Genomic DNA, 23455 nt, shown 5'->3' with positions numbered 1-23455 from the left:
AAACATAGTTATGCCTGAAATTAAGACAACATTGTAAATCAACTATACTTCAATTTTTTAAAAGAAAAATTTAATACTAAAATAGTGTGGAGTATTTTGGAAAAACTGCAGAGAATTACTTTCCAATGAAGGTCTACTTGAAGGTTTGAGGAAATAAGAATGTCTTTGTAAAATGTCATTATTTGGAAATTTTCCAGGCAAAATAGTGACAATCCTATTTTTGTGGGGCATAATTATGTTATATTCTAGTTGTTTCTGGTTTTAATGATCATCTATGGTGATAATGTTGATGAACAAACAGCTCTGGATGTTAGTATTTGACTCTGCTATGATTACACTCAAGTTTTCTAATTGTTTAATTATTGGTGCTTTGCTGATATATTTTCCAGCAACATTTGTGATCACAGATAATTAAATATTTCTATTTTGCTTCATTATCATACATTTGCATTTACTTTGTCTGATTGCTGCAGGTGGAAACAATAGGTGATGCATACTGTGTTGCTGCAGGGCTCCACAGAAAAAGCCTTTGCCATGCTAAACCCATTGCTCTGATGGCCCTGAAGATGATGGAACTTTCAGAAGAGGTGTTGACACCTGATGGAAGACCAATTCAGGTAAGCCTCTCAACAATTCTGTTTGAATAGTAATGCACCTGTAACTGAAGAAGGCAAGAAATTCCTTTCTGAATTGTACTTACTCTAGTTTACAGATCTAGATAAGCCAGTTGCTTAAGAAGAATGGATTACTAGTGATAACTTATAAATCCAGGAAAGGAACAAACGAAATATGACCTGCCCAGAATAGAAAAAAGTGTGAGAAAGACAAATTACCATGGGGAAAAAAGTTAAATGATTAAACCAAGGATGGAACCTGCTGTCAGTAACCAGTTCACCCCCACCAAGGAAGGGTGACGATAAAAACTGGTCCTGAGAGATAATCCATAGAGCAAGAAATAAGAAGTGAGAAGTTGGAGGACCTGGACAACTTCCTGTGGATAGTATACAGGTGTTCTTATGAGCTCAGGGCTCAGGGTTACTTTTGAACTGTTTTTTGTTTCAGAGCTTGAACGTTGGAACCTGCAGATTTAAAAAAAAAAAAAATGCACAACGTGAAAGTTGTGAGTTTAGTTTTATTTGAGGCAAAATGAGGACCGCAGACTGGGACATAGCACCTCAAATAGATCTAAGAAACTGCTCTAAATAGGCAGGGGCAAAGGTCAGTATATATGTGATTTTGGTGAGGGGGGAATACATGCAGTCAAGCACATGTGTTTTGGCAAATGATTTCTGCGAGTCACAAGGAGCAATCATCACCATGAAGGAATTTAGTGCTTTTCTAGATATGAGGAGATACAAGAATTGGGCTCATAAAATCAGCTCCTGAAAATATATGGCTCTCTGAAGATCTGCCAGTCAGTTTTTTCCTGAGCACAGAGTGCTTCATTTCCCCTCTCCACCCTGAACTCTTCGGGGAGTGTTGAAAGTCAGCAGCTGCAGCAGCACACGTTTCAGTCCTCATAGAGGTCGATGGCAAGTGCCGACGGCAAGTGCAAATTTGTGCTTGACGAGCCCAAGATCGAGGAAACAGCAAAAGCTGGAAAATGTAGTTTCCAGTGTATTGTACTCTTTTTAATGTCGATAGCGGTCTGCAATTTGGGATTTACATCTGAGAATGGATGAAGTCACCCAGCCATATTTCTGAAAGCATCAGATAGATCCCAGAAATACTTTTACTATGAATATGTATAAACCAAAATTTGTATTTGGCAAAGTAACCTTGAATTCAAGGCATCTCTTTAATAACAGTTCATCAATGATGGGTTAAAAAATACAGAAAATGCCTCAAAATATGAATATATTTCTAGTTTGGCACTATGGCAAAGTAGATATTCTGAGTGACCCTTCTGAATAAAATTATTAAAATGTAGTATTAAATAGTTTACAAATAGTAGCTTTTTGGAAACTACTAAGCATATTACTGAACACAGATATATAGATATAGATAGTTGTATTTATATATAAACAAAATTTAAGTGGTGAATTAAAGTGCTCTATCATTAGAAGTGATAACAGGAGACTAGAAAACACTATCCCTCCATGAGGAAAATCAACCTCAATTCCCTCTTCAAAGAATTTCCATAGATAAAGTTCTCTAAAAAATGAGTGCCTAATATTAAATACAAAGCAAAATAAAACAAAGGGGAAAAAACACCCACTCACATAAGAAAGCAAAGTACTGAGAGAAAGAACCAATAGAAACGGGAGATGAGAAAAACAGACCTGGACTGTTGTCAGATATCGAAATTATTGTACATAATCTACATGACCTTCCTTAGTATAAATAAAGAACTAAAGAGAAGCTTAAAAATCCAAGGCTGGAAAAGCTAGGTTTGAAAATGAACCAGAGAATTTCTAAGCAATCAACACTACACCAAAACAAACAAAAATAAAAAATCAAGCAAACCAAAACAAAAATACTCTCAGCAGATGAGTTTAGAAGCAGATTGCTGCTACTGCTGCTAAGTCGCTTCAGTCGCGTCCGACTCTGTGCGACCCCATAGACGGCAGCCCACCGGGCTCCCCCGTCCCTGGGATTCTCAAGGCAAGAACACTGGAGTGGGTTGCCATTTCCTTCTCCATAGAAGCAGATTAGATACAGCCAAAGAAAATATCCATAAATTTGTCCAGAGAATTAAAAATAAGGAAATATGAATAAAAGAATGTAAAATATGTAGGAGACATTATAAGTTCAGTTGGAATTACCTGCACATGAAGATAATAGAGAAAATATTAAAAAAAATTTTTCTGGAATTATTGAAAGACACAAATCAGGTCTCAGACACAGTAATCTTAAAGAATTCTACAAAAGAGAAATCATAGGAATTCAAAACTATATCTTTTGTTTTACATTAATGTGTTATTTTTACTTCTTAAATAAAATGTATTTTAGTTTACTTTTGATGTTTTAATTCATTTGTACTTAATTTCATGATACATCTGCAATGTGTATGATGGGATATATACATATATATTTTTGAGATATAGTTGATTTGCAATATTTTATTATTTCAGGTGTATGACATGGTGATTCAAAATTTTTACAGATTATACTCCACTTATAGTTATTATATAAGATATTGGCTATATACCCTGTGCTGTACAATATATCCTTGCATGCTTGTTCGTGCTAAGTTGCTTCAGCCGTGTCAGATTCTTTGCAACCCTATTGACCACAGCCCCCCAGGCTCTTCTGTCCATGGGATTCTCCAGGCAAGAATACTGGAATGGGTTGCCATGCCCTCTTCCAGGGATCTTCCTGACCCAGGATTAGAACCCACTTCTCTATATCTCCTGCATTGGTAGGGGGGTTCTTTACCACTAGCAGCATCTGGGAAGCCCACTTTATATTCTTACAGCTTATTTATTTAATACATAGTAATGTGTACTTCTTACTCCCCTATCCCTATTTTTCCCCTCCCTTCTTCCTTCTCCCCACAGGTAATCAGTAGTTTTTTTTTTTTCTTTTCTATATCTGTGAGTCTACTTCTTTTTTGTTAAATTCACTAATTTGTTGTAATTTTTAGATTTCACATACAAGTGATAACATGCGGTATCTGATTTATTTCACTAAGTATAATATCCTCTGGGTCCATCCATTTTGTAGCAAATGGCAAAATTTATTCATTTTTTTATATCTGAGTAGTATTCTGTAGTATATATATACCACAATCTGTTGATTAACCCTTAGAATATTTCCATATCTTCATAAGTGTAAATAATGCTGCCATGAATATTGAGGTGCACATATCCTTTCAAATAAGCATTGTGATTTTCTTTAGCTATTTATACCCAGGAGTTGAAATGTGGGTCATATGATACTTCTATCATTTTGGGGGGAAGTTCCAAACTGTCTTACACAGTTGCTACACAAATTCACATTTCTATCAACAGTGTATAAGAGTCCCCTTTTCCCAACATCCTCACCATTTGTTGTGGTCTTTTTTATCAGAGCCATTCTGACAGGTATGAAGTGGTATTTCCTTGTGGTTCTAACTTGCATTTTTCTGATGACTAGGGATGTTGAGCATTTTTTTTCATGTGCCTGATGGAAGTATATCTGTTCAAGTTTTCTGCCCATTTTTAATTGAATTGTTTATTTTTTGGCATTGAGTTGTATAAGCTGTTTATATATTTTGTTTATATATTTTATATATTAACTGCTTATCAGTCATATTATATGCAAATATTTTCTTTCATCCAGTAGATTGTCTTTTCATTTTGTCCAAGGTTTCCTTTGCTATGCAAAACCTTTTAACAAAACTAGACGTATCTTAGTGAGACTGCTTGCTCCTTGGAAGAAAATCTATGAAAACCTAGACAGCATTTTAAAAAGCAGAGACATCACTTTGTTGACAAAGGTCAGTGTAATCAAAGCTATGGTTTTTCATTAGTTATGTAGGGATGTGAGAGTTGGACCATAAAGAAGGCTGAGCACTGAATTGATGCTTTCAAACTGTGGTGCTGGAGAAGACTCTTGAGAGTACCTCGGACAGCAAGGAGATCAAGCCAGTCATTCCTAAAAGAGATCAACCCTGAATATCCATTGGAAGGACAGATGCTGAAACTGAAGCTCCAATACTTTGGCCACCTGATGCAAAGAGCCAACTCATCTGAAAAGACCCTGATGCTCAAAAAAAGACTGAGGGCAAGAGGAGAAGCAGGTGACAGAAGATGAGATGGTTGGATGGCATCACTGACTCAATGGACATGAGTTTGAGCAAACTCTGGGAGATGGTGAAGGACAGGGAAGCCCGGCGTGCTGTAGTTCATGGGGTCACAAAGAGTTGGACACAGCTGAGTGACTGAGCAACAATTAGACTGCAGTGCAAGAGAGAAAAAGAGGACATGATAAAAGACAAAAGTGACATTCATCAGTAGGGAAAAGATGGGCTATTAGATAAATGTTTGGGGGCCAATTGGTTACCCATGTTTAATAAATATGTAATTGCATCCCTACTTCATGTGTCTGCACATAAATCAATTACAGGTGGATTAAATATTATAGGCTGTAGTATACAATTATCAATTTATAATTAGGAATTTATAAACTCAGTGATTTATTTACTAAACTATAACATATAGCATGTCAGTTTCAGGTGTACTACATAATGATTTGACATTTGCATACAATATGATATAATCAGAAATTTGAATGAGAGTAGAGAAATTTTTGGAGACTAGGCAGTCCAAAACTTTCAAACCATAAAAGAAAACATGGATAAATTTTTCTACGTTAAAAGTAAAACCTTTCTGTTTGTCAGAGAACACCTAAAGAGAATGAAAAGTTAACCACAGCTAGGATATTTTGCAATACATATAAGCAATAAAATATCATTGGTTAACCTCATCAGCATTCATATTAGATACATTAATAACACTATAATGTAACTTTCCTACATACGAGTTTGGCACAACTTTGAAGGTCTGACAGTGACTTAATTGCTGAGGAATTGAAGTAGCGGGAAGTCTCATACAGAGCTGGTGGGAGTATAAATGGTACAATTCGCTTGGCATTAACTAGTAAAATTTAGCTTGTGCCTTTCTTACAACCCAGTAATCCCACTCTCAAATGTTTGCTCCAAGAAAGTTGGTGTGCATATGCAGCAGAAGTCACACACAAGATTATTCACAGTGATACTTTCATAAAGGCCCCAAAGTGTCTCGAGATAACTCAAAAATCCATTTAAAAATAGAATGGATAAACTATGATACGTTTATACCTCGCTATACTATTACAGCAAGGGAAAAGAATGACTTCAGCTACTGAACATCAATATGGATGGATGTCAGAAATATAATATTTTTCAAAGGAAGCGAGTGATGGAAGAATAGTCATCATTCAGTCACTCTGTTGTGTCCGACTCTTTGCGACCCCATTGATTGCAGCACTCCAGGCTTCCCTGTCCTTCACCATCCCCCAGAGTTTGCTCAAACTCGTATCCATTGAGTCAGTGATGCCATCCAACCTTCTCAGCCTCTGTCATCCCCTTCTTCTCCTGCCTTCAATCTTTCCTCTTTCCCAGCATCAGGGTCTTTTCCAATGAGTCAATTCTTTGCGTCAGGTGGCCAAAGTACTGGAGCTTCAGCTTTAGCATTAGTCCTTCCAATGAATATTCAGGGTTGATTTCCTCCAGGACTGACTGGTTTTGATCCCCTTGCTGGCCAAAGGATTCTGAAGAGTCTTCTCTAATACTACAGTTTAAAAGCCTCAATTCTTTGGCACTCAGCTTTTTTGATCATCCAGCTCTCACATCCCTACATGACTACTGGAAAAATCGTAGCTTTGACTATACAGATCTTTGTCAGCAAAGCAACGTCTCTGTTTTTTACTACACTGTCTAGGTTTGGCATAGCTTTTCTTCCAAGGAGCAACCATCTTTTTATTTCATGGCTGTAGTCACTGTCCACAGTGATTTTGGGGCCCAAGAAAATGAAGTCTCTCACTATTTCCATTGTTTCCCCATATATTTGCTATAAAGTGATGGGATCTGATGCCATGATCTTCATTTTTTGAATTTTGAGTTTTTAACCAGCTTTTTCACTCTCACCTTCAAGAAACTGTTTAATTCCTCTTTGCTTTCTGCCATAAGGGTGGTGTCAACTTCATATCTGAGGTTATTGATATTTCTCCCCACAATCGCATGGCTTAGATGGTTGCAAGAATGCCCTGCAATGTGGGAGACTTGGGTTCGATCCCTGGGTTGGGAAGATCCCCTGGAGGAGGGCATGGCAACCCACTCCAGTATTCTTGTCTAGAGAATCCCCATGAACAGAGGAGTCCATGGGGTTGCAAAGAGTCAGAAATGACTGAGCGACTAAACACAGCACACAACACACAGAAATCTTGATTCCAGCTTATGCTTCATCCAGCCCAACATTTCTCATGATGTACTCTACATAGAGGAGAAGGGGACAACAGAGGATGAGATGGTTGGATGGCATCACCGACTCAATGAACATGAGTTTGAGTAAACTCCAGGAGTTGGTGATGAACAGGGAGGCTTGACGTGCTGCAGTCCATGGGGTCACAAGGAGTTGGACACGACTGAGCGACTGAACTGAACTGAACTGAACTGGTCTTACATTTAAGTCTTTAATCTATTTTGAATTTATCCTTGTGTTTGGTGTTAGGTAGTGATCGAATTTCATTCTTTTGCATGTAGCTGTACAGTTTTCCCAGCACCATTTGTTGAAGACACTGTCTTTGCCCCACTGTGTATTCTTGCCTCCTTTGTCAAAAATAAGGTACCCATCTCTGCGTGTGTTTATCTCTGGATTCTCTATATTTTTCCATTGGTCTATATTTCTGTTTTTGTGCCAATACAATACTGTCTTGATGGCTGTAGCTTTGTAGTATAGTCTGAAGTCAGGAACGTTGATTCCTCCAGCTCCATTCTTTTTCTCAAGACTGCTTTGGCTATTCGAGATCTTTTGTGATTCCATATGAATTGTGAAACTTTTTGTTCTAGTTCTGTGAAAAATGCACTTGGTAATTTGATAGGGATCTCACTGAATCTGTAGATTGCATTTGGTAGAATAGTCATTTTCACAATATTGATTCTTCCTACCCAGGAACATGGACTATCTCTCCATCTGTTTACATCATCTTGGATTTCTTTCATCAGTGTCTTATAGCTTTCTGTATACAGGTCTTTTGTTTCCTTCAGTTCAATTCAGTTCAGTTGCTCAGTATGTCCAACTATTTGTGACCCCATGAATCACAGCACACCAGGCCTCCCTGTCCATCACCAACTCCCGGAGTTTACTCAAACTCATGTCCATTGAGTCAGTGATGCCATCCAGCCATCTCATCCTCTGTCGTCCCCTTCTCCTCCTGCCCCCAATCCCTCCCAGCATCTTAGGTAGGTTTATTCCTAGATATTTTGTTCTTTTTGTTGCAATGGTGAATGGTATTGATTCCTTAATTTCTCTTTCTGATTTTTCATTGTTAGTATATAGGAGTGCAAGTGATTTTTGTGTATTGACCTTGTATCCCGTGACTTTGCTGAATTCACTGATTAGCTCTAGTAATTCTCTGATAGTTTCTTCTGGGTTTTCTATGTATAGTATCATGTCATCTGCAGTGAGGGTTTTACTTCTTGTTTTCTGATCTGGATTTATTTCTTTTTCTTCTTTAATTGCTGTAGCTAGGACTTCCAAAACTATATTGAATAATAGTGGTGAAAGTGGAGACCCTTGTCTTGTTCCTGATCCTAAGGGGAATGCTTTCAGTTTTTCACCACTGAGAATAATGTTTGCTGTAGGTTTATCATATATGGCCTTTACTATATTGAGGTAGATTGCTTCTATGCCCATTTTTTGAAGCACTTTTATCATAAATGGATGCTGAATTTTGTCAAAGGCTTTTTCTGCATCTGTTGAGATGATCATATGGTTTTTATCTTTCAATTTGTTTAAAGCAATCACATTGATTGCTTTGCATATATTGAAGAATCCTTGCATCCCTGGAATAAACCTGACTTGATCATGGTGTGTCAGTTTTTTAATGTGTTGAATTCTGTTTGCTAGAATTTTGTTAAGGATTTTTGCATTTATTTCACCAGTGATATTGGCATGTAATTTTGTTTTTGCATATTGTCTTTGCCTGGTTTTGGTATCAGGGTGATTGTGGCCTCATAGAATGAGTTTGGAAGTGTTCCTTCCTCTGCAATTTTTTGGAAGAGTTTCAGAAAAATAGGCATTAGCTCTTCTCTAAATGTCTGATAGAATTCCCCTGTGAACCATCTGGCCCTGGGCTTTTATTTTTGGGGAGATTTTTTTAAATAATTTATTTATTTTAATTGGAGGCTAATTACTTTATGATATTGTAGTGATTTTTGCCATACATTGACAGGAATCAGCCATAGGTGTACATGTGTCCCCCATCCTGAACCCCCCTCCCACCTCCCTCCCCATCCCATCCCTGTGGGTTGTTGCAGTGCACTGGCTTTGAGTGCCCTATTTCATGCATCAAAGTTGAGCTGATCATCTATTTCATATATGGTAATATACACGTTTCAATGCTATTCTCTCAAATCATCCCACTCTCACCTTCTCCCACAGAGTCCAAAGTCTGTTCTTTATATCTATATCTCTTTTGCTGTTTCGCATGTATGGTCATTGTAATCATCTTTCTAAATTCCATATATATGCATTAATATACTATATTGGTGTTTTTCTTTCTGACTTACTTCACTCTAAAATAGGCTGCACTTTCATCCATTTTATCAGAACTGATACAAATGCATTCTTTTTAACATCTGAGTAACATTCCATTGTGTATATGTACCACAGCTTTCTTATCCATTCATCTGCCAATGGACATCTAGGTTGCTTCCATGTCCTGGCTGTTGTAAACAGTGCTGTGATGAATGTTGGGGTACACATGTCTCTTTCAATTCTGGTTTCCTTGGTGTGTAGGCCCAGCAGTGGGATTGCTGGGTTGTATGGCAGTTCTATTTCCAGTTTTTTAAGGAATCTCCACACTGTTCTCCATAATGGCTGTACTAGTTTGCATTCCCACCAACAGTGTAAGAGGATTCCCTTTTCTCTGCACCCTCTCCAGCACTTATTGTTCGTAGACTTTTTATAGAAGCCATTCTGACCAGTGTAAGATTGTACCTCATTGTGGTTTTGATTTGCATTTCTCTGATAATGAGTGATGTTGAGCATCTTTTCATGTGTTTTAAGCCATCTTTATGTCTTCTCTGGAGAAATGTCTGTTTAGTTCTTTGACCCATTTTTTTACTGGGTTTTTTATTTTTCTGATATTGAGCTGCATGAGCTACTTGTATATTTTTGAGATTAATTCTTTGTCATTTGTGTTGCTTGCTATTATTTTCTCCCATTCTGAAGGCTGTCTTTTCACCTTGCTTATAGTTTCCTTCATTGTGCAAAAGCTTTTAAGTTTAATTAGGTCACATTTATTTATTTTTGCTTTTATTTCCATTACTCTTGGAGGCAGATCATAGAAGATCCTGCTGTGATTTATGTCAGAGGGTGTTTTGCCTATGTTTCCCTCTAGGAGTTTTATAGTTTCCAGTCTTACATTTAGATTTTAATCCATTTTGAGATTTTTTGTGTATGGTATTAGAAAGTATTCTAGTTTCATTCTTTTACAAGTGGTTTACCAGTTTTCCCAGCACTACTTGTTAAAGAGATCATCTTTTCTACATTGTATATTCTTGAATCCTTTGTCAAAGATAAGGTGTCCATAGGTGTGTGGATTTATCTCTGAACTTTCTATTTTGTCCCATTGATCTGTATTTCTGTCTTTGTGCCAGTACCATACTGTCTTGATGACTGTAGCTTTGTAGTATATCTGAAGTCAGGAAGGTTGATTCCTGCAGTTCCATTCTTCTTTCTCAAGATTACTTTGGCTATTCGAGGTTTTTTGTATTTCCATACAAATTGTGAAATTATGTGTTCTAATTCTGTGAAAAATACCATTGATAGCTTGAAAAGGATTGTGTTGAATCTATATATTGCTTTAGGTAGTATACTAATTTTCACTATATTGATTCTTCCGATCCACGAGCATGGTATATTTCTCCATTTATTTGTGTCATCTTTGGTTTCTTTCATCAATGTTTTATAGTTATCTATGTGTAGGTCTTTTGTTTCTTTAGGTAGATTTATTCCTGGGTGTTTTATTCTTTTCATCACAAAGGTGAATGAAATTGTTTCCTTAATTTCTCTTTCTGTTATTTCATTGTTAGTGTATAGGAATGCAAGGGATTTCTGTGTGTTAATTTTATATCCTGCAACTTTACTATATTCATTAATTAGCTCTAGTAATGTTCTGGTTGTGTCTTTTGGGTTTTCTATGTAGAGGATCATGTCATCTGCAAACAGTGAGTGTTTTGCTTCTTCTTTTCCCATCTGGATTCCTTTTATTTCTTTTTCTTCTATGATTGTTGTGGCTACAACTTCCAAAACTATGTTTTATAGTAGTGGTGAGAGTGGGCACCCTTGTCTTCTTCCTGACTTTAGGGGTAATGATTTCAATTTCTCTCCATTGAGGATAATGTTTCCTGTGGGTTTATAATATATAGCTTTTATATGTTGAGGTATGTTCCTTTTGAGCCTGCTTTCTGAAGGGTTGTTTTTTTTTTTTTTTTTTTGTCATAAATGGGTGTTGAATTTTGCCAAAGACTTTTTTTGCATCTATTGAGATAATCATATGGTTTTGATATTTCAGTTTGTTAATGTGATATATCACATTGATTTATTGTTAGACCAAAGCCCACTTGGTAATGATGTGTGATTGTTTTAATATGTTGTTGGATTCTATTTGCTAGAATTTTGTTGAGAATTTTTGCATCTCTATTTATCTATTTGTGTCATATTGATACAGTGATATTGGCCTGTAGTTTTCTTTTTTGTGGCATCTTTATATGGTTTTGGTATTAGAGTGATGGTGGCCTCATAGAATGAATATGGCAGTTTACCTTCCTCTGCAATTTTCTGGAAGACTTTGAGTAGGATAGGTGTTAGCTCTCTAAATTTTTGGTAGAATTCACCTGTGAAGCCATCTTGTCTTGGGTTTTTTTTCTGTTGGAAGATTTTTTATTACAGTTTCAATTTCCATGCTTGTGATGGCTCTGTTAAGATTTTTTATTTCTTCCTGGTTCAGTTTTGGAAGGTTATACTTTTCTAAGAATTCATCCATTTCTTCCAAGTTATCTATTTTATTGTCATATAGTTGCTGATAGTAGTATTTTCTGATCCTTTGTGTTTCTGCGCTGTCGTGATTTCTCCATTTTCGTTTCTAATTTTGTTTATTTGACTCTTTTCCCTTTTTTCCTTATGATTCTGGCTAATGGTTTGTCTATTTTATTTGTCTTCTCAAAAAACTAGCTTTTAGTTTTGTTGGTTTTTGCAATAGTCTCCTTTATTTCTTTTTCATTTATTTCTGCCCTAATTTTTATGATTTCTTTCCTTCTACTAACCCTGGGTTTCTTCATTTCTTCTTTTTCTAGTTGCTTTAGGTGTAAAGTTAGGTTATTTTTTTGATTTTTCTCTTGTTTCTTGAGGTAAGCTTGTATTGCTATGAACTTTCCCCTTAGCACTGCTTTTACTGAATCACATGGGTTTTGGGTTGTTTTGTTTTCATTTTCATTTGTTTCTATGCATATTTTAATTTCTTTTTTAATTTCTTCTGTTATTTTTTTGTATATTCAGAAACGTATTGTTTAGCCTCCATGTGTTTGTATATTTAATAGTTTTTCCCCCTGTGTAGTTGACATCTAATCTTATCACATTCTGAACAGAAAAGATGCTTGAAATAATTTCAATTTTTTTGAATTTACCAAGGCTAGATTTATGGCCCAGGATGTGATCTATCCTGGAGAATGTTCCATGTGCACTTGAGAAAAAGGTGAAATTCATTGTTTTGGGGTGAAATGTCCTATAGATATCAATTAGGTCTAACTGGTCCGTTGTATCATTTAAAGTTTGTATTTCCTTGCTAATTTTCTGTTTGGTTGATCTATCCATAGGTGTGAGAGGGGTATTAAAGTCTTTTGGGGAGATTTTTGATCACTGTTTTGATTTCATTGTTTGTAATTGGCTTGTTCATAATTTCTATTTCTTCTGGTTCAGTGTTGGGAGGTTGACCTTTTCCAACCACGTCAGTCATAACTGACCATTGGATGACCCCTCTTTCTAACTTTTAATTAGAACCCAGTCTCTTGGATTGATGTTAACAGTATTTTAATGAATCTCTTTCTTATCTGACAATATATTTTCCTATGTTTTTTTAGAGCCCATTGTACTTGTTCTAGATTAATAGCATAATCTTTAAGTACAGTTGCTTTTTCATCTAACACAAAGTCATTTGTTAAGAAAGTTCTCCCATACATTAACTCATAGGGACTGACCTTTAGTTATTCCTTGGGGGCTGCTCTTATTCTCATTAGGGAAACTGTTAATACTCAGACCCATTTTTCTCCAGTCTCTTGGCATAATTCAACTATAGCTCACTTCAAGGTATCATTCATCTTTTCTACTTTCCCTGAGGATTGGGATCTCCATGCTGCTTGAAAGAAATACCTTACTTCCAAAGTTTTATATACTTGTTGGGTAATTTGAGAGATGAATGCGGGCCCTTTGGGCTTCCCTGGTGGCTCAGTGGTAAAGAATTCACCTGCAATTCAGGAGGCACAGGAGACGCAGATTCGATCCCTGGGTCAGGAAGATCCCCTGGAGGACAGTGTAGCGATCCACTCCAGTATTCTTGCCTAGAGAATACTGTGGAAAGAGGAGCCTGGGGGTCTACAGTCCATATGTTGCAAAGAGTCAGACATGACTGAAATGACTTAGTATCTAGGCACTCGTGTGGGCTCATTATCACTTTGTATAAATTGAGGTAAACCAAACCAAGGGATTATTTCCTTAAATAATTTTTTTGTTACTTTTGAAGCACACTCAGTTCATGTAGGGAATGCCTCTATGCAACTTGTAAATGTGTCTACCATCAATAACAAATATTTATATTCTTGGGACCTGGGCTTTTGAATAGACTCAATCTGCCAATTCTCCCCTGGATAGCTTCCTCCGTGTTGAACAGGTTTAACTAATGCAGGGGGAAGTGGCAATGTTTTAGGGTAATAAGTAAGTAGGTGTCACATGATTTGGTAATCTGGGCCACCACAGTCTTCATTTCCCTTCCCATAAACAAATATATTAACAAATTCCAAAGAACTTCATATCCATAATGGGAGGTTTTGTGTAAAGCCTTAATTAGTTTTTACTGTTAGACTGTGGAATCATAATCCTTTTATTTAGCATGTCTCATCCTCTTTGATTTATTATTCCTCTCCTTTTAGCCCAGTCCTCCTCTTCCTTGGTATAGCAAGTTTGTAGCATTTCTTCTACTAGGCTTGGGAATTTTAAAACTGCTTGAATGTTATCTGTTAATTTACAAGCTGCTCTTTTTGTTTCTCATCAGCTCAATGATTTCCCTTTCCATTTTCTAACCCAGAAGCTAGAGGCTGATGTCCCTTACAGTGCACCACAGCTATTTCTTTAGGGTCCTCTACTGCCTTTAATAATTTAAGGATTTCCTTTTCATACTTAAGAGGGGACTTCTTACCATTCAGCATATGCCTTTCCCTCCAAATAGTGACAAGAGCATAAAGAATCAAAAAGCAATACTTAGAGTCTGTATGCTACTAGAAAGACTTGAGAAATAGCTCCAGAAAGAATGAAGAGCCTGGGCCAAAGTGCAAGTGACTCTTAGTTGTGGACCTATCTGGCGGTGAAAGTAAAGTCCGATACTGTAAAGAACAATATTCCATAGGAACATGCAATGTTAGGTCCTATGTATGAATCAAGGTAACCTGATATGGTCAAGCAGGAGATGGCAAGAGTAAACATCGACATTTTAGGAATCAGTGAACTAAAATGGAGGGGAATGGGAGAATTTACTTCATATTACCATTATACCTACTACTGTGGGAAATAATCCCTAAAAAATATGGAGTACCCACTTAGTGAAGAAAGAGTGAGAAATGCAATACTTGGGTGCAATCTCAAAAATGACAGAATGATCTCTGTTCATTTCCAAGGCAAACCATTGACCATCACAGTAATCCTAGTCCATGCCCAAACCCCTAATGCTGAAGAAGCTAAAGTTAAATAGTTATATGAAGACCTACAAGATCTTCTAGAACTAACTCCCAAAAAAGTTGTCCTTTTCATCATAGGGGATTGGAATGCAAAAGTAGGAAGTCAAGAAATAACTGGACTAACAGGCAAGTTTGACCTTGGAGTACAAAGTGAAGCAGGGTAAAGGCTAGCAGAGTTTTGACAAAAGAATGCACTGGTCATACCAAATAGCCACTTTTAACAACATAAGAGATGATTCTACACATGGACATCACCAAATGGTCAACATTGAAAAAGACTGATTATATTATTTGCAATTGAGGATGGAGGAGCTCTGTATGGTCAGCAAAAGCAAGAACTGGAACTGACTGTGGCTCAGATCATGAGCTCCTAATTTGAAAATTAAGGCTTAAGTTGAAGAAAGTAGGGAAAGAAATTAAGCCATTCAAGTATGACCCAAATCAAATCCCTTATGATTATGCAGTGGAGGTGATGAATAGATTCAAGGGATTAGATCTGGTAGACAGACTGCTTGAAAAACCATGGGTTTAGATTCATAACATTGTACAGAAGGTGATGACCAAAACCATCCAAAAGAAAAAGAAATGCAAAAGGGCAAAGTGGTTGTCTGAGGAGGCCTCACAAATACTTGAGAAAAGAAGAGAAGCAAAAATCAAGGGACAGAGGGAAAGATACACCCTACTGAATGCAGAGTTCCAGAGAATAGCAAGGAGAGAAAGGAAAACCTTCTTAAGTGAACAATGCAAAGAAATAGAAGGAAAAAATAGATTGGGAAAGACTAGATAGAGATCTCCTCAATAAAATTGGAGATACCAAGGGAATATTTCATGCAAAGATGAGTACAATACTGGACAGAAATGGCAAGGACTAAACAAAAATAGAAGAGACTGAAGGTGGCAAGAATACATAGAAGAACTATACATAAAAAAGCCTTAACTAAGATAGCCATAATGATGTGGTCACTCACCTAGAGCCAGACATCATGGAATGTGAAGTCGAGTGGGCCCTAGGAAGCATTACTACAAACAAAGCGAGCCGAGGTTATGGAATTCCACCTGAGCTATTTCAAACCCTAAAAGATGATGCTGTTATAGTGCTGAACTCTATATGTCAGCAAATTTGGAAAACTCAGTAGTCACAACAGGACTGGAAAAGGTCAGTTTTCACTCCCATCTCAAAGAAGTGTAATGCCAAAGAATGGTCAAACTACCATACAATTGTGCTCATTTCAAGTGCTGGCAAGGTAATGCTCAAAATCCTTCAAGCTAGGCTTCAACAGTCGGTGAACTGAGAAATACCAGATATGCAAGCTGGATTTAAAAAAGACAAAGGACCAGAGATCCAATTGCCAACATTCGTTGGATCATAGAAAAAGCAAGGGAATTCCAAAAAAAAATACACTTCATTGACTATACTAAAGCCTTTCATTGACCAACTGTTTGCGACCCCATGAATCACAGCACACCAGGCCACCTTGTCCATCACCAATTCCAAGAGTTCTCCCAAATCCATGTCCGTTGAGTCAGTGATACCATCCAACCATCTCATCCTCTGTCGTCCCCTTTTCCTCCTGCCCTCAATCTTTCCCATCATCAGGGTCTTTTCAAGTGAGTCAGCTTTTTGAATCAGGTGGCCAAAGTATTGGAGTTTCAGCTTCAACATCAGTCCTTCCAATGATCACCCAGGACTGATCTCCTTTAGGATGGACTGGTTGGGTCTCCTTGCAGTCCAAGGGACTCTCAAGAGTCTTCTCCAACACCATAGTTCAAAAGCATCAATTCTTTGGCACTCAGCTTTCTTTATAGTCCAACTCTCCAATCCATACATGACTACTGGAAAAACCATAGCTTTTACTAGATGGACCTTTGTTGACAAAGTAATGTCTCTGCTTTTTAATATGCTATCTAGGTTGGTCATAACTTTCCTTCCAAGGAGTAAGCATCTTTTAATTTCATGGCTGTGATCACCATCTGCAGTGATTTTGGAGCCCAGAAAAATAAAGTCTGCCACTGTTTCCACTGTTTCCCCTGTTTGCCCATCTATTTCCCATGAAGCTATGCAACCAGAAGCCATGAACTTAATTTTCTAAATGTTAAGCTTTAAACCAACTTTTTCACTCTCCTCTTTCACTTCATCAAGAGGCTCTTTAGTTCTTCTTCACTTTCTGCCATAAGGGTGGTGTCATCTGCATATCTGAGGTTATTGATATTTCTCCCGGCAATCTTGATTCCAGCTTGTGCTTCATCCAGCTCAGCATTTCTCATGATGTACTCTGCATATAATTTAAATAAGCATGGTGACAATATACAGCCTTGACATACTCCTTTTCCTATTTGGAACCAGTCTGTTGTTCCATGTCCAGTTCCAACTGTTGTATTCTGACCTGCATAGTTTTCTCAAGAGGCAGGTCAGGTGGTCTGATATTCCCATCTCTTTCAGAATTTTCCACAGTTTATTGTGATCCACACAGTCAAAGGCTTTGGCATAGTCAATAAAGCAGAAATAGATGTTTTTCTGGAACTCTCTTGCTTTATTGATGATCCAACGGATGTTGGCAATTTGATCTCTGGTTCCTCTGCCTTTTGTAAAATCAGCTTGAACACGTATTGAATCACGGTTGAATCACGGCTGAACAGCTTGAATCACAGTTCACGTATTGCTGAAGCCTGACTTGGAGAATTTTGAGCATTACTTTGCTAGTGTGTGAGATGAGTGCAATTGTGCAGCAGTTTGGGCATTCTTTGGCATTGTCTTTCTTTGGGATTGGAATGAAAACTGACCTTTTCCAGTCTTGTGGCCACTGTTGAGTTTTCCAAATTTGCTAGCATATTTGAGTGCAGCACTTTCACAGCATCGTCTTTTATGATTTGAAATAGCTCAACTGGAATTCCATCACCTCCACTAGCTTTGTTCATAGTGATGCCTCCTAAGGCCCACTTGACTTCACATTCCAGGATGTCTGGCTCTAGGTGAGTGATCATACCATCATGATTAACTGGGTCATGAAGATCTTTTTTGTACAGTTCTTCTGTGTATTCTTGCTTCCTCTTCTTTATATCTTCTGCTTCTGTTAGGTCCATACAATTTCTGTCCTTTATTGAGCCCATCTTTGCATGAAATGTTCCCTTAGTATCTCTAATTTTCTTGAAGAGATCTCTAGTCTTTCCCATTCTATTGTTTTCCTCTATTTCTTTGCATTGATATAATGCAATGCAATAATATAATCAATCTGATTTCACTGTTGGCCATCTAGTAATGTCCATGTGTAGAGTTGTTTCTTGTGTTATTGGAAGAGGGTGTTTGCTACGAGCAGTGTGTTCTCATGGCAAAACTCTGTTAGCCTTTGCCATGCTTCATTCTGTACCCCAAGGCCAAATTTGCCTATTACTCCAGGTGTTTCTTGACTTCCTACTTTTGCATTCCAGTCCCCTATGATGTAAAGGACATCTTTTTTGGGTGTTAGTTCTAAAGGGTCTTGTAGGTCTTCATAGAACCTTTCAATTTCAGCTTCTTCAGCATTATTGGTTGGGGTATAGACTTGGATTACCACAATATTGAGTGGCTTGCCTCTTAAATGAACAGAGATGATTCTGTCATTTTTGAGATTGCATCCGAGTACTGCATTTCAGAGTCTTTTGTTGACTATGATGGCTACTCCATTTCTTCTAAGGGATTCCTGCCCACAGTAGTAGATATAATGGTCATAACGAACTGTCCAAATTCTTAAAGAGACGGGAATACCACACCACCTTATCTATGTCCTATATGCAGGACAAGAAACAAGAGTTAGTACTGGATATGGAACAATGGACTGATTCAAAGTTGGGAAAGGAATACGTCACCCTTCTTATGCAACTTATATGCAGAATACATCATGCAAAATACCAAGCTGGCTGAATCACAAGCTGGAATCAAGATTACTGGAAGAAATATCAATAACCTGAGATATGTAGATGATACCACTCTAATGGCAGAAAGCAGAAAGGAACTAAAGAGCCTCTTGATGAAAGTGAAGGAGGACAGTGAAAAAACTGGCTTAAAGCTCAGCATTCAAGAAACTAAGATCATGGCATCTGTTCTTATCAATTCATGGCAAATAGATGGGAAAAAAGTGGAAAGAGTGGTGAATTTTATTTTCTTCAGTTCTGAAACTATGGGCTTCCTTGGTGGCTTAGTGGTAAAGAATCTGCCTGCAGTGCAGGAGCCTAAGGAGATGTGGGTTCAATCTCTGGGTCAGGAAGATCCCCTGGAGAAGGGAATGGCAACACACTGTAGTATTCTTGCCTGAAGGATCTCATGGACAGAGGAGCTTGGCGGTCTGCGGTCCGTAGGGTCGCAAAGAGTCAAACACGACTGAAGCAACTTAGCACACAAAATCAATGTGGATGGTGACTGCAGCCATGAAATTAAAAGACGCATGCTCCTTGGAATAAAATTATGACCAACCTAGACAGCATATTAAAAAACAAAGACTTCACTTGGCTGACAAAAACTATGATTTTTCTGATAGTCATGTATGGATGTGAGAGTTGGACCATAAAGAAGGGTGAGCAATGAAGAATTGATGCTTTTGAATTATGGTGCTGGAGAAGACTCTTGAGAGTCCCTTGGACTGTAAGAACATAAAACCAGTCAATCCTAAAGGAAATCAACTTTGAATATGCATTGGAATGACTGATGCTAAAGGTGAAGTTCCAACACTCTGGCCTCCTGATGTGAAAAGCTGACTCATTGGAAAAGACCTTGATGCTCGGAAAGATTGAGAGCAGGAGGAAAAGGGGGAACAGAAGATGATATTTGTTGGGTGGCATCATCAACTCAATGGACATGAAGTTTGAGTAAACTCTGGGATATAGTGAAGGACAGGGAAGCCTGGCGTGCTGCAGCCCGTGGGATTGCGAAGAGTTGGACATGGGTTAGCTACTGAACAACAGTGTCTGTATGAATTGTGGCTTTCTTCCTTTTGCCAGTTTAAGTGCCCTGATTAAGGTTGTAAGTTCAGCCCTCTGGAAAGAGGAAAGAAAGCCACTTGGGAAGAAGAAGTCCAGATTTCACAGTGTCATAAACACTCATTACAGGATATCCCACCTTTTTCTTTCCTTCCTCAATAAAACTGCATTCATCTGTATACCATTCAACATCAGGATTATCAACTGGAGCTTTTTTAAAGTCAGGTCTACTAGAATAAATTTGTTTCATAGGCTATATACAGTCATGAAGCAAAGGTTTTTCTTTCTCATCTCCTTCTATATGTAAATCAGGGAGGAAAGTCACTGGGTTTAAAATTTGGCATACCTTTAGATCTACTTCTGGCGTGTCCAAGAGAAGGGCATGATCAAGGGCTTATTGATGTGTCCTCCAGTCATCCAGTGGTTTCCTTTTGCTTGTAAAACTGAAACTACCCAATGGGGTGTGAATACTGTCATCCTCTTCCCTGTGTCAGCTCAGTAGCCTCAGTCACTAGTGAGACTGTAACTGTTACGGTTGCTGCAACCACCTGTAAGCAAGGTGGCCATCCGGTTGTTGTTTGGTCCAGACTCTTAGATGGATATGCAACAGGTTGATAGGTAGGGCCTAAATCCTGGGGAGCTGCAACCCCACCTTCAGTTACAAACAGAAAACAAAACTTTTTTTTTTCTAAATTAGGCAACCCCAGAGCTGGAGAATAGTAATTTTTCCTTTAGAGTGCGAAAGACCTGTTCTATTTTCCCCCAATTTAATGGACCAGTTTCTGTACTTTGTTTAGCAATGGTTTGACATCTAACCCATAGCCAGGAATCCAAATCCAACAATATTCAGTCATCCCACCCCCCCCCACCCCCCGAAAAGACTGTTTCACTGTTTTTGGTTTTTGGCTTAAACTTTTGAATTAATATTATTCTATCAGCAGCCACAGATTTTTTTCCCTCTGATAATCATGCATTCTAAATAATGTACTTTTGTTTAGGAATTTGTGCTTTAGATTTTGATATGCAATAGCCCTTTTCCCACAAATGAATTAGGGCCTTAACAGTAGTTTAATCTGATGTTTTTTTAGAAGAACTTGCTATGAAAAGAAGAACTTGCTATTTAAAAATTCTACATATTATTTTAAAATGACTCCATCTATTAAATTTATTCCTTTCAAATCTTGTGCTAAGGCATTTCCAAAAATATCTGGGCTGTTCCTGAATCCTTGAAAAAATCAGGTCCAGGTGTATTGTCAGGTTGCTTTTTGTTTTGGAGTCTGCCTGCTGAAAGACAAAAAGGAATTGATATTCCTATGCCAAGGGGATGCAGAAAAAGACATCCTTTAATTCTAACACAATAAACCAGTTTGCTTCCCATGGGATCTGAGTCAAGATAGTATAAAGCTTAGGCACAATAGGATAAATTGGTTCCACAGCTTCATTAATAGCCCTTGGGTTTAGTAAATCAATATTCTTCAGTAGGTTTAAGAATGGGTAATATCAGAGTATTACATGGTGACTGACAGGGTACCAATAATCCATACAAAACATACTTCTTCACTACAGGAGAAATTCCTATCTAGGGTTTCTAGCTTTAAAGGATATTGTTTTTTACATGGGTATTCTCATCTAGATCTTATCCTGATAACTACTGGCTGAATGTCTTTGACTAAGCCTGGAACCTCAGTGTTTTAAACTTCAGGGTTTGCTAAGGTTTCTATCTCAATTGTAGACTCAGTCTGTTACTTTTTATTCTCTGTTTAAATCATTTGATGATGAATACGTTTTCCTTGTCCCTTGAGGAACGGAGTGTCCCCTAACTTAGTTAATAAATCTCTTCCTATTAAAGGGGTAGGGCATTCAAGCACAAACAAAAAGGAATGTAAAAGTTCTTGTCATTAATGTTACATACAAGGGTTTCCAGGAAAGTGTGCCCCTGTCTTTTTCTTGATACATTCATAACTTACGCCTTATGACCACTAAGATTTCCAATCATTTGGGTTAAGACTGGTAAGGTTGTTTCAGTGTCTATAAGAAGTTCTGTCAAGTGGTCTGCCACTTCAGTGATTACCCAAGGCTTGGTGTTAGTTATGTAGAAGGAATCTCTAGGCAGGGCCACTTCTGACCTTGGGTCCTGTCAGTCTTCTGATTGTGAAATTTTAAGTGGCCAAAGGGTCCCCATTGCTTACTGGCATCTGGGATTCCCTCTGCCAATGCTTTAGCTGTTTGCAAAGGGTGTATTGACCACAGTCTTTCCTCCAATGTACCTTTTATACACACAGGGCTCACTGATTGCCTGGATATCCGTGGGCCTTGTGGTCCACCGTGACCAGATTGGCCCACAAAGCCTGGACTCTTGGTGGTCCCTGAGTGGACTGAGTGGACAAAATCCATTGCACTTATTTGAGCCTTTTGTTTATCTCTCTGCATGCATTCAGCCTTTTTGGTCATATCCCTGTTATTGAAAACTGAATAAACCATTTAGAGCAAATCATTCATAAGGGTCTGGGACTAGAAGTCTTCTTTTGAATTTTGTGCCTGGTATCTGGGGCAGAATGGGCTATGAAATATATAGCCAAAAGGGCCTGTCCCTTGGGGGAGGATGGATCCACATATGTATACTTTCTAAAAGTTTCCATTAATCTCCTTTCAAAAACTGCCAGATTTTCATCTGGTCCCTGTTAGACTTCTTTTACTTTCTCATAGTTAACAGACTTCACTGTAAATTTCATCATGCCTTCTTTCAAATAGTCATATGGTTCCATCTGTGCCTATCAATAGAATTTATCTGGTAATTCCACTGTGGATCAGCCTCAGGGATGGCATAACTCCCCACCTGAAAGACTGCATGTCCCTCTTGGGCTCTAGTTGCCATTTGGTCAGCATGAGCTCTGGCTGTTAGTATTATATGCTGTTTTCATCTGGGATGCAGCAGTAGGATACTAAAATTTGTAAATCTCCCCAAGCGAGATCAAAGGATCTCATTAACCTGGTAAACTGCTTAGTAAAGTTCAGGGTCCTCAGAGAAACTTCCCAATTTATCCTCTGCCAGACTTAGATTAAACACTGAAAAGGGCACATGGACTCTTACTGTTCCTTGATTCCTATCTGGAACTTCTCTCAGAGGCAAGAGTGTAGGGGCAGTTGGCTGGTGACTTAGGCCATGAAGGGTGTAGCTGGGCTGAGATGGGATCCCTTGGGTAACTCAGGATACAGAGGAGTTCTGGAATGTGGTGGTGGCCTCTCCTCACTGTTAGGTACAGTTTCCTCTGGGATTTTCGCTTCAACAGCAGTAGCAGCTCTTGAAGATGTGGGAGACTGTTGGCAGAATAGCTTCTCCTGGAGGGTGGGGAATGGCTCCTGCCAGGATAGCAGGTCTTCCTGTGGAGGACCTGGTCTTTGCATGGCCCCATAAGCGGCATCAGCTAAAATGTTCTCTGATTCCTTCCTTAAAGTAGCTTTCTGGGTTACACATATATTAGATTCCCTTCCAGTTACATTTTCCAAATGCAAGGTCATAAAAGTTTGAACAAATGGTATTTCACTCCATTTTCATTCCCTTCTACAGTGTAAATCTAATTACAATATAGTAGTATAATTTAGCGGCCCATTCAGTGGTCACTTTTCTTGGCTTTCTCACTTATACTGCAGCCAAACCTGGTTACATATCCTGAAAAGCTTTTTCTTTTTCAAATTTTATTCAAATTTTTTTCCAATCTTGGAGTACATGTCCCAGAGGGGTGTCAACTGGGATTGATTCAGTTTGACCCATCTTAGACCCAAAGCTGGGGAGATATCTCTGATTCCTGAGCT

General features: G+C 38.1%; 1 protein-coding gene across 2 annotated transcripts in view; it reads left to right on the top strand.

Moving 5' to 3' along the window:
• GUCY1A2 (guanylate cyclase 1 soluble subunit alpha 2) overlaps positions 1-23455 on the top strand; it is a 405388-nt gene that overhangs the window by 315611 nt on the left and 66322 nt on the right. For both annotated transcript variants that reach the window (XM_070473645.1, XM_070473646.1), the window contains exon 6: positions 474-617. In XM_070473645.1, coding sequence (XP_070329746.1) covers positions 474-617 — 144 coding nt within the window. The remainder of the gene's footprint in view (positions 1-473; positions 618-23455) is intronic.

Source organism: Odocoileus virginianus, chromosome 10, assembly GCF_023699985.2.
Source record: "Odocoileus virginianus isolate 20LAN1187 ecotype Illinois chromosome 10, Ovbor_1.2, whole genome shotgun sequence".
Lineage (NCBI taxonomy): Eukaryota > Metazoa > Chordata > Mammalia > Artiodactyla > Cervidae > Odocoileus > Odocoileus virginianus.
Note: the sequence above shows the minus strand (reverse complement) of the source record. Positions and strands in the feature narration are given on the sequence as shown.